A 12,322-nucleotide genomic window follows, 5' to 3' on the forward strand; every position below is an offset into this window, starting at 1 on the left:
TTGTTTAAAATCCAGTAAGCTGGTCTGCTTGTCGGAAATCAAGATGGATATAGTTGAAGTGTATTTCTTAAGGAGTGAATGTGTTCCGACATGTAGTAGAGAACAATATGGTTTCTTTGAAGTGAATAAAATTACAGTTGGAGAAGTAGAGTACAGTATGAGTTTGAGTGAACTAAGAGAGCAAAAGGAGGGGAAGAATGAATAGCTGAGGGATAAAGTACGCATGTGAGAAAAGCAGATTTATTGAGGAATTTTTAAAAAAGTTCTGTTGTTAAGATACTTAGAATTACAGTTTCTATGTAATTAACTACCCCAGATATGAGAGAGTATATATATATATATATATATATATATATATATATATATATATATATATATATATATATATATATATATATATATATATATATATATATATATATATATATATATATATATCTATATATATATATATATATATATATCTATATATATATATATATATATATATATATATATATCTATATATATATATATATATCTATATATATATCTATATATATATATATATCTATATATATCTATATATATATATATATATATATATATATATATATATATATATATATATATATATATATATATATATATATATATATATATATATATATATATATATATATATATATATATATATATATATATATATACAGGTTTGTGTTGACTAAAACTGCTATTTTGATCAAAAGCATTCATTTATTCATATTTATATCCATACCTGAATCCTTTCTTGCTGAAGCTATCATACAACAATGAATAAGGTCATGAGGAGTGAGCGAAGCTTTATAGTAACAGATATTGGGAGATATTGAACATTCACTACAGAAAGTATCTGCAAGGTGAGGTCCGGTGGATATCAAAGTGAACTTTGTGACCCCCTGTTGCCGCGGTAATGTTGTCAAAATCCTTCGTCCGTTGTCTTATTGTTTAGCCAAAAATTTTGCTAATAATTTTTGTAGCAAGTGTACAGTTGGGGAAATGTGTTCCTTCACCCCCTCTGGTAACCTGTGTCTCCAAACGGCTCCATCACAGAAGTCATACCGTATCACTATTTTTGAACGAATGGGTATTGGTCATGTAACGACGGACGTGATTGGTGGATAGGGATGCTTTTGGTCATATAGGTTGGCCATTTGGAGACGCGGGCTACTTCAGGGGGTGTAGGAACACATTTCCGCAACTGTATATAATGTTCACTGGGTCACTATAATTAAGGGTAGATGTTGTTGATCGATTGTATCTCAAATTAATGGTTGGGTTTTTGGAGCCACAGCCCCTACAGCACTCTGCCTTCCTTAGGGAAAGAAATCATTATTACCCATTACCATATACATTATTAAGAAATTCATTTATTGATCTAAAATAACTTAGACTATGAATAAACAAAACACTTTCTATGAAACAATTATATTAATGGTGCACCAAGATAGATCTCTATATACTCATAACTCAATAGACTCAAGTTCACTCCAGCTTGACACAAAAATGGCTAATGGTGTGATATTCTGTATATATTGTGTGTGTGTGTGTGTCTGCCCTGTTATAGTCCACCATTGCATCAACCATTCAGTCCATGAAAAATGCTGGTTCTAGACATGGATAGGGATGTGTGCTGTGATATATGTTTTGACGTTAATGTTCTGTAAATTAACAGGCTTAGAACGACTGTGTGTTAGCTGTGAAGATGGCAGAGTCAACCTGATCCAGCTGCGTAAAGAGACTGAAATGGGTAAGGAGGCAGACACAGGAGCATCAAGCTCAGCATCTGCTGCCTCTGTACCTTCTACCATTGCTCCTGCACTAGCAAGGGAGCCTGAACTCATGCGTAAGTCCTCACTTTTGTGGAGAACGAATAAAGGAGTATTGAGTTATCAAAGAAAGGTGGTAAATAATAAAGAGAGATGCACAACAAGTATAGAAAATAATAAGGATGGATTCAAACAAATTTGATTGTTAATAAAACTACTGATCTTTGCAGATGGCATAAGGAGATAGATTACTTTGATTACCCATATATATTTCATAAGCATTTGTGATATTTTATTAAGGACATAAGTTTTATTAAACACTCACAAGGTATCATTTTGGAATATATACCGTACTGTAGTACTGTATTGTACATGTTTTAAGATATACAAGAATATTAAACCACAGTGTGATTACATTTCCTGTACTGTTTTGTCCTGCCTTTTCACCATTTCTAGTGTTGTAGTTAATATACTTTCTACAGTTTGGATACAGTACTTATATTATACACTTAGACCACAAATAGAGTAAATACTAGAACAAATTATTAGAGAAAATTGTCCGCTCTGAACCATACAAATTTTTCCGTTGAATCTTGAGTATGACAGTACTGTACAATGGTCCCTCGATTAACGAGCACAATTGGTTCCACAGAGTCAGTCGTTAACCGAAAATTTCGTTAACTGAATATTATTTTAACGGGATATTGGGTAATTGGTTCAAACTCAGAAAAAGTACATACACAGTACTGTATACCAGTAATAGAATTAACAAAACATTAAATACACTATAAACAAAATACAGTACAATAATAAATAAAAAACAATAGATTACTGTATTTTAACTTACTTTGAGGTGTGTATGTCGCATTCCCGGCAGCTTTGTTTACAGCTGATTGTAGAGGCAGTCGATGATAACATGCCATATTCTTTACAGAGTACATTGGTTCTAATGCCTTCTTTGTGTTTCTTAATAATTTCTGCACTGTATATTATCAATATGTTAACTAAATTACAGAATGACCAATAATTTTAGAGTAAAAATGCAAAAATATTCAAGAGACCAACAAACTCGATGTTTACTCCACTGTAAACAAAGTTAAACTGAGAAGCGTTGGTGGGTGATTCGATCAGCTGATGGACACACAAAAACTGTTCCCTGTACTGTATATATTATCAATATGTTAACTAAATTTCAGAATGACCAATAATTTGAAAATAAAAAATGCAAAAATATTCAAGAGCACAACTTTCTTGATATTTACTCCACTGGAAACTAATGTAAACATGGAACCGATTACTGTATTGGCGGACTAGCAGATCAGCTGATGCGTGCACCAAAGCGTGTTTCTCGTAAAGCTGTCGTTAATAGAAGTTGTACTCGTTAATAGAACTGAAAATCCTTATGGGAGCTAATTCGTAAACCTAAATCTCGTAAATTGAACCGCTCGTTAATGGAGGGACCACTGTATATATCAAGAGGGGTTCAGGAACCTAACCAGGTGATTCGGCGAGTTTCCGCTGTACATACATTACCATGCTTTTGTATAGAGTCCCTTTAGTGTGTGTTTAAGTGTACTTCTGTGGATCTATGTAGGAAATTTTGTTTTGTATAAGAATATGCACTTATACTTACACTAGGTGGCAGTTTATTTGATTTAATAGGGTACAATACAGTTATGTTTATAACCCCAAGAACTGGCAAAACTAAAGTGTTCAATAATTGATTTATATAGAATTTGAAGACTTGAGTTTTTATTCCCTACAAGTCAAGATTGTTTTTATTTAAGTCATACAACACCAACACTGATTGACAGTTCTCACATTTTGGGGAACTCAACTGTTGCTCTCAAATATACTGTAGCTGTGCCATAGTTGAACAAAATAATACCCCTTTTAGAATGGTTGTGATTTAGTTAATTGCATTTGAAAACCTGGTGGTCTAGTCTCTCCACTGTACTTAAAGAAGGATAAACTTAAATACATCCATATGTCCTCAGATCCCCTTGCATCATTGCTGTGATTTTAATTTTTTTCAAGGAATTTTATTGATAACCTTATTATTTCAGCTGGAGAACTACTGGTGAACCAAGGGCTGTCAGAAGAAGTGCTTGACAAGTGTGTAGAACTCACTCGGTTCCAGACAGGATGTCCCAAGTGAGTTAATTTGTAGATTTATTTCTGTATAATTAATTTGTCTTTCAAATTTATTTGTTTTTAATTTTCTTTGATTTTGCACAATAATACTAGTAATGTACAGTAATAATTACAGATGGTGTTCTTATCATAGTCATATTTGCTGAGGGCAGCAAGTCACGTTTGTCTTAGAAATATACTTTAAACTGTTTTTTTAACTAATTAATACTGTACCTCTTCTCAAGATATTGGTCTGATGTACCTTCTATGTTCCTCCATAAATGCTCCCTGTTTATTGTGCTTTTTGTCATTTTATTTTATTTTTTTATTAATATTTTTTTTCTCCATGTTTGTGGGGTTGATAAAGTTGTACAGAAACCTCAAAGAAGGGAGGTGGGGGGATAATAGGGAAATTGTTGAAAATAAATGTAGAAAGTGATTGGAAAGTCTTAAGACAACAAATAGAAATATATTCTCCCATGTAAACATTTCCTTAGCTGCCATACTTATTGAATCTTTCACATTTATTGTCTTTCAGTCTTGCTATGTTGCTGGAAAACTTTCTTTTACTGTCACAGTGCAATGTTTCTAGTAGCAGTTGTACTAATGAATAATTTAGCAAATTTTTTGTTCCAGTTGACCACTTGTATAATTATTTGTAATTTATACTTCAGATTTGTGGCCACTGTTCCACCTTGCTGGTCAGAAATCATCCAAGCTCAGAAACAACGGCGCAATCCCCAGCATCTACAACAACATGCTGAGGATATGGATACAACCCGCACTTGGCGATTGGAGTCAGATAGGTGTGTAAACATTCCCAGAACAAATACCATATACTGCAGCTTTTAAGTCAACCTTTGAAGCTCCAATTTTTATGTTCAAAACTAGAGGTCGTCTTACACAACAGGTATAAAATGTCAACCTCTAAGTACACTCCACCACTAGCATCATATTTTCACTACACCATTCTGGTAGGTCTCAGTCACTTAATTTCCAGCACTCACAAACAAGTTTTACCTAACTACTGTATAACATTTTTCCAGAAGGGTAACTGTTATTGAACTCAGCCGAAGGTCAGTGTTTACACTAGTCATTATGGGAGCCCCTATACATACTGACACCTATCAGAACATTGAAATATCTTTTAGTGTTAACTACGGTTTCTTGCAAATATATGTTACTGGGGCAGTTACTTGTAATATACATATAATGTACCTGGATTTTGTTTTAAATTTTACACGAATGTGCTGTAAAGTTGTTAACAAGGCAGACGCCTGGGAACAGCTGGCTGGCCTGCGGCAGCTCGGCCAGTGTTGCCAACACTTTTTCGTGAATGTCACTAGATTCATCCCTAAAGTTGTAACAAAGTTGCTAAATGCATAAAAATCTCGAGAAATCCCGATACATGTAAGACATTTATCTAAAAAGAGAATAGTTGTTAACAATGACTTGGCTAAAAGCCAAAAACCTACAAGTGGCATTAAAGGTAGACTGAAAACAATGAGGTCAACAGATGAATGACACTCTCTCTCTCTCTCTCTCAGTAGTCCTTGCATCCTATACATGTATTTATTTATATGTACCGATATTACTACTATTATTTATATTTTAATCTTTTATCAGTACCAGGGAGTGTAGACTTTGTTCGCTTGTTGCCACATACTACCAAAACAAAACATGGGAGAACTGTTAAAAAGTAAATGCTGGTAAGTTTAGCTGACACCGAGGACGTTGCTTTCAAATGACAGTTCAGGGGGTTGACTTACCTGTCAGGTATAGGCCTAGATCAATAATTTCAATTGAAATAATTAACGTCTTCTTTACGCCTGGTCGACGTATAGGCTGTAATATACGGTCCTTGAAATGTACAGAAAAAGACAAATTAGATACTTGATCATATAATTAGGGAGGAGGGAAGGGAATAATAACAAATATTTATGGTCACAGTTGAGGGTAGAAGGGCCAGGGGAAGGCAGAGACTGGGATGGATGAATGAAATTGGTAAAATCAGCCCGAGAATGTTTAAAGAGTAGAGGATTGCGGTCGTCATCCCTCAAATATGAGGGCAGTACTCTCATTGATTGCCTCTGGGGGTCCATATTATTTAGCCATCCAAGTTAGTGGGTTAAAACCTTGGCTAACCTCAGAAAAAGGTTGCTAGAGAATAATAAAAATATTATCTAAGGTTTTTCCCATAATCTGATCCCTAAATAAGGGTTTGCCATATAAAGCAAAACTACAGGGTAATTGCCTCATAAGCAGTGTGTATCCCTCCAGTCATGTCTTGGTTACAACAAAGTGACCACACCAACAAACCTTGCTTCAGCCCAAGTTTACTATGTTCAAACTGTGGCTGTAACTGTTATTACTCAATATCTATTGCTGTAAGAACAAGATCAGTGCTTTAGTATTTGTTTGTGTTTTTGTCATAATTTATTTATGGTAGATTCTCAGAGCCATAGTATTTATCTCAAGATGATGTGAAGCATAAATTCTTAATGTAAGAGGAAGGAGCAAATAAGAAGTGACAGGAAGAATGTCCTTAAAAGCACTAAGTGAAGTACTGTAAATAAAATGCAGAAGATAAGAAATACATAAATAAGGATAAATGGAAGTGGAAGCAGAGAGCAGATCTTCATCTCCTTGGGTGTTATGGTTACTTTGAGAGAATGGGAAGTGAAAGATGGGAAAGAAGGTTGTAGGTAGTGAGAGAAGACCAAGGAGATGGAAGAAAGGTGTGAAGGATACTCTACAAGGTTGTGGGTTGAACCTCTAGGAAGGAGCATTTTGTGTGAATGAGTGGAGAGCATGGTATTGAAGCTAATTGTAGAACATGAGATTTGGTGATTTTTATGGAAGAATGTGCTGCTTTTGGGTGATGCTGGCTGTGACAAGTAAAGCACATTTGGGGCCCTGTTGTGGAAGGGGACTACCATTACCAAAAATTATCATTTACAGGATGATAATGAATGAAGTGCATACTGTGTGTGTGTTCATGCGTGTGCTCTCTTGGTTCATGCTACCCTGCATTAAATGGTAAAAGACTTCCGGGCTGACACATTCACAACAATTCTGTCTGCTGGGTTTGAAACCTCGCCACTCAGATGACAAATATGGGTGCTACCAAATGTACCTCAAATAGCTAGCCAGCCACTACTAGCCCAGGAACAAGGAAATGATGATGTTTGTACATGGCAAATACTGTTTGAAACTGGTGTTGCAGAGTGAAGGCAGAAAGAGAAAAAACCCATGATGAGGGGGAAGGGTCATCACTTTCTTAAGATCTCTTGTGATAGTGCTTCCTTGGGCCTTAGGATCATCATCGTCATCATTATCACTGTTGATGAAGATGATTGTGATACAAGTATATTCAGTTGATTGGTCAGTTGGCTTCCATTGTCCTTTCACTGCCATATTCATTGAAAAATGAAAGTGGGTGAATTTCAATAACCAGATGATGAAGACTTAAAAGTGTTATTTTTTACCTTGCAGTTCAACCTGGGATGAACATCTATTTGAGTTATTGCTGCCAGCTGGGCCAAGTGGAGTTGGTACAGTTCAGGTTGGTCACATTGACCTCAAACTCAACTTCATACCTGGACCTCCCAACCCACTTCCTGTATTACAAGTAAGTTGACTTTTTTTTTAATTATAAAAATTTGTTTTACTATTTGGGATAAGTAATCTACAAGTTTAGTTTTGAAAATTACTGTTTGATGTGCTAGCAATAGATGGATTATTTGTATTTTTTGTACATTAATGTCACTGTATTTTGATTACATTAATGTCACTGTATTTTAATTATTCATTAGTTTCATGGTCAAATAATATTGTTGTGATACAGAAGTTATGTGTGTGTGTGTGGAGGGGGGTGGGGGGGGTACCATTTAAAAGAGTTGGCTAATTTTCCCCAATTGGTGAAATGGGAAGGAAGTCAGTAAGCATTGACTACCATTCTTCTATCCATTCATAGCTGAAAATGTATTTTTATAAACTATACAAATTTAATTTATATTTGGAACTAGTGTTAAGTCCTGTAGTATACTGAATGATGTTGGAAAAATTTTTAATCATTAAAAATGGTGATTTAGTGATAAAAAAAATTTAATGAAATATTCTGTACATAAATGTCTGCCATAGTGTACTGTTAGGGAACATCTGTTGCTGGGCAGTACCTAACTTGTTACTGTTGAAACTTAGGATGAATATGCTGTGTAATATCTCCCTGTAGCCTGTAGGATGTGATACAGATTTAAGTAGTTGTTGGGGGGTTGGGTCTGTGTACTAGTTGAGCAAGTAGCAACCACTTTTCACAATTTAATAAAAAAAAGTTCACCTGAAGTCTCTCACAGCTTATTTCATCTAAGATTAACCACCCTAATGGTGACCTAACCTAACCTAACTTCATCGCCCCATATCTTTAGGTGAAATAAGTTGCAGGAGAATTAAGATGATCCAAACTATAAATGTGGTTCAGTGTTCACCTAGCCAGTGAATGGTTACCTGTTTGGATTCCTACTGAAGGAGATGACAAGGTTCCCTCCATATCCACTAGCTCTTGTGCACTCTGTAATGAATGAATATTTTATCTGGTTCACCAGTTGAGGGTGGAACAAACCTTTAGTAGACAAGTAACCTGGGGGGGTTAAACCACTAACTCCTCGGTACTCATTGCACGACTCGCAGCGATGACTTAATTTGCAGCTCTTGGAAAAAAAAAAAAAATATATATATATACATGTATATTTTATTGTATATGTAAAGGCTACAACAAGCAGTTTCTCTTAATGATGTATTAAGCTAATTTGCGGTAGATGCGACTCTCTCAATGAAAGTGTTTTGCTAAATTTTATTTTATTTTATTTTTATTTTTTTACTGGGATTATCCCACCTGGGCACAGATCACTGACCCACATCGGAACTTGGGGGGCAAAAATGTAATACAGTAATATAATAATTCATAATAAAAAAAAAATAATAATAATAATAAAGAAAAATCAAATCAATATTGAGAAATGATAGATGTATGTTGTGTTGTCAAAGTAAGAGAAACAATTGGGACCCTGCAGTTGTGTGTAAATGAGGCAGAAAGTCAGATCAATAACCTGGGACTTGGTTACAATTTTTGTGATGCCATATGGTAGCAGGGTCTACCATTAGACAATACATTATGCTTCCATTATCTTCCCAGGCGGTAGTACCTCCCTATTTGGTAGCTGCCTACTACCTAAGTGGTTCCCTTGCAAAAATTAGTGAATAACACTGCACTAACTGCTGAGAATTATAGGATCAACACCTGCTTGATCAACCTTTTTCTTAGCAGGAAAAGTCTTGTATGAATCAATGAATGAAAACATTGAACAATTGGTTGCCAGAACTAGGTGGCTCAAGTATACTTTGTTCTCAGGCAACTTATCATCAGTAGCCAGGACTGATCAGAATGATTAATAACCTAACTCAATTATAGTCTTAAAAAAGTGGGCATTTAGGAGTAATGGCTGTTTCCTCATGAACAGTAAAGGGAAAAGATCAAATGATGATATTTCTGAAGCTAGTGCACACCTTTAAGTGATTCATCTCAGATTATTTAGCACTGTTTAATGGGTTTTGCCTGAATCATTTGGTTCTCAGTGTTAGTTTTAAGTTATAAGTTGATTATAGTTTGTTAATAATCTTATTTGAGTACAACTGAGAATTCAATTAGGAACCAGCAACACCCATTCTGTGTCAAGGTATCAGCTGATTTTGCAGTGAGTAACTAATTTGGTGTTTTGACAATTTGTTTTCCCAGCTGACTTTAGTTACAAAGTACAGTTGAGGTGATTGATTGCTGAGGCAGTCACATTACCTCCTTTTGTACCAAGTCTTTGTACAGGTACAGTATACCCCATTAGCTATTTATTGGTTTGCAATTTGTAAGTTAACAATATTATGTGCCTTATTGAAAAAGCCTCATAAGAAAGTAAGGCTTCTTCATATTTCATGCATTTGTAAAGTTCATATCCTTGCAGTGTTCATCAACAATTAGAACAGCTACTGTTACCTCTTCCAGTTTTTGGCAGGCATAAGTTACTTAACCTTTGAGGTTTAGGGATGAATGAGACTAGATTCCTGGAAGACATCCTCCAGGTCTCCTGGGTCTAGTCTGATGGCTTTCCAAGTGCATAATACTTGAGCCACCACAAAATGGGATTTCAAGATCAATAATTTATTTTTAGCATAGAAATACTGTATATTATAAGTCTCAGCCTTGAATTGTATGGATGTCATTTAAAACTGTAGTTTTCCTTAGGGTATTCTTTAAAGTCTAGGCAGGGTACTGGTAAGGTGAGTAAAAATTAACGCAGATTTGTGTAATTTACAGGTAACCCTATTACGTCAGAATCTTGCCACACCTCGTAGGCAGACAGTACAACCGGGTAGCAGTGCGTCATCCAGCACAGGTGGTAGTGCTTCTCCCTCACACAATCACACCCCCTCAACATCTAACATCCCAGATGATATCTTGGGTAAGACTTGATAGAAGTTTATGTTCATCTGTTTCTGTACCCAGTTTGCTGTCTCTTCTGTGGTCTATAAGCTGTCACTGTTTACTGAGACACAAGTGTTCAGAAAATCTAATTTTAACACTAATGTACCTTTGGATAGTCACTTGGATATCTATGGGATTACGGTATATCCAGATTTTAAAACTTAAAAATTTCAGGGTTGCGAAACAACTTGCTGAGTGTGTGGTTGTTAGAGGCTGCATATTCATGTGATGTTTAAGTTAAAATATTGCACTTTTCAGAAGACTATCCTGAAAATCCAGTCCTGACAAAGGAGTTCCAGTACACTCACAATTCTGAGATACTGTGTGGCCCAGTGACAGTTAACCGCTGCATTGATTTATCAGGCCAGGGGGCAAACATAACCCTCACCTCTCCCAGTTTATTGGCTTGTCGGAGTAGAACTTACCTGGTGCATATAAAGGCTTTACCACCAAAGTTGGCCCAGCAACAAACACAACATCAGCAGTCACAACAGCAGCAGCAGGTATGTATTTACACTAATATTAAATTACTACTTTTATTCACATTATTTCTCTGTAGTTTCATAGGGGAATAATTTTACTGTGTAGTCCCAGCAATTAAAATCTTCCTTTTTATTGTGTATCCTATATTTCTTTTATATAAAAAATCTTGCAACAGTGTTGACTTTCACTGAAACATAGAGGATCTTAAATCGCAGATTAAAAAAACTACATTCCTCATTACTCTATATCTGTGATGGGCTTATTATATATTATGGTGTGTAATACCAGGGTGACATATGGAAATCTTGGATCCTTGTTTTGGAAGACATCTAGAAAGAGTGAATGACAAGTGCATGGAGGGAATCAGTGTTTCACATGTTACCAACCTACCTGTGCCTGAGTGGAAAACACCAATAAAGATGAAAAAATATATAAAAATAAAAGGCAAAATATTTTAAAATTATTTTAGTCAGTTACTGAAGCACAAAAGCTATTAGACATCATGTGTTATGATTTGCCCAATGATAATATCCTATAAATCCATTTAATGAATCACACAGCTTCATAAGTAAATTATTGAATTGCTAAATTATCTTGAAGCCACAGATTAAGCATATTGTATGTCTAATAATGACCTTTTTTTTAATAGGACCTACAGAAAAATAGTGACCTTGACCTTGTTACTCAGTACATGCCACCACAGTCCTCCACATTCCTGGACCGCCTGGCAGCATCCTCCAATAAGCGTGTGGACTTGGTACGAGGCTGTGACATCATTCAAGAGCTGTCCATCACGGTCAGATGTTGTATAAAGACTACTGTTACTCATGAAAGGTATGTCAATATTTTTCAACTCATGCAGGTGTTTGTCATGAACATAAATAGTCAGCCTAAACTTTTCAAAATCCTTCTCTGTTTATTTTATGAATTTCATTCTCAAGTATAACTAACCAGGGTTCTGAGGACCCCCAACATTGAATAATTAGTGGGCCTCCTGCAGCAACCATAATCCTTAATCCTATAATAAAAAGAGGTCTAGGAGGTTAACACAGGCACTTGTTAACTTTCATGTGACTTGACTATAAAGTATCATAATGTGGTTTGACCACTTAGTAACAAGCAGCAGAGCTGATTTAATTGATGCTCCAGCTTTGCACTGTCTTATTGGAAGTCAAATACTTAGGTAGAATATAGCTGTCCACATTGTTTTTAGTATTAATATGTTGTATTAATTGGGTTTAGCACAGCAATGTTCTTTAGTTTGGCAAACATACTATACACTGTATCTGTATTCTTTAGTTGGGTTTAACACACGGCAAACAATCACTTACATTACTCAACAACAGAGTGTGAAAGCGACAAGTGAGTTGCCTTAACTCCAGGA

General features: G+C 35.4%; 1 protein-coding gene across 7 annotated transcripts in view; it reads left to right on the forward strand.

Annotated features, from left to right (window-relative positions):
• Nucleotides 1–12,322, forward strand: part of LOC121863741 (baculoviral IAP repeat-containing protein 6-like) — a 146,822-nt gene that overhangs the window by 24,327 nt on the left and 110,173 nt on the right. For all 7 annotated transcript variants that reach the window (XM_042362498.1, XM_042362500.1, XM_042362504.1 and 4 more), the window contains exons 10-16: nucleotides 1,694–1,864; nucleotides 3,854–3,941; nucleotides 4,595–4,726; nucleotides 7,416–7,551; nucleotides 10,288–10,432; nucleotides 10,714–10,958; nucleotides 11,588–11,772. In XM_042362498.1, the coding sequence (XP_042218432.1) occupies nucleotides 1,694–1,864; nucleotides 3,854–3,941; nucleotides 4,595–4,726; nucleotides 7,416–7,551; nucleotides 10,288–10,432; nucleotides 10,714–10,958; nucleotides 11,588–11,772 (1,102 nt within the window). The remainder of the gene's footprint in view (nucleotides 1–1,693; nucleotides 1,865–3,853; nucleotides 3,942–4,594; nucleotides 4,727–7,415; nucleotides 7,552–10,287; nucleotides 10,433–10,713; nucleotides 10,959–11,587; nucleotides 11,773–12,322) is intronic.

This window comes from Homarus americanus, unplaced genomic scaffold (genome assembly GCF_018991925.1).
Source record: "Homarus americanus isolate GMGI-L3 unplaced genomic scaffold, GMGI_Hamer_2.0 scaffold48354, whole genome shotgun sequence".
In the NCBI taxonomy this organism is placed as follows: Eukaryota; Metazoa; Arthropoda; class Malacostraca; order Decapoda; family Nephropidae; genus Homarus; species Homarus americanus.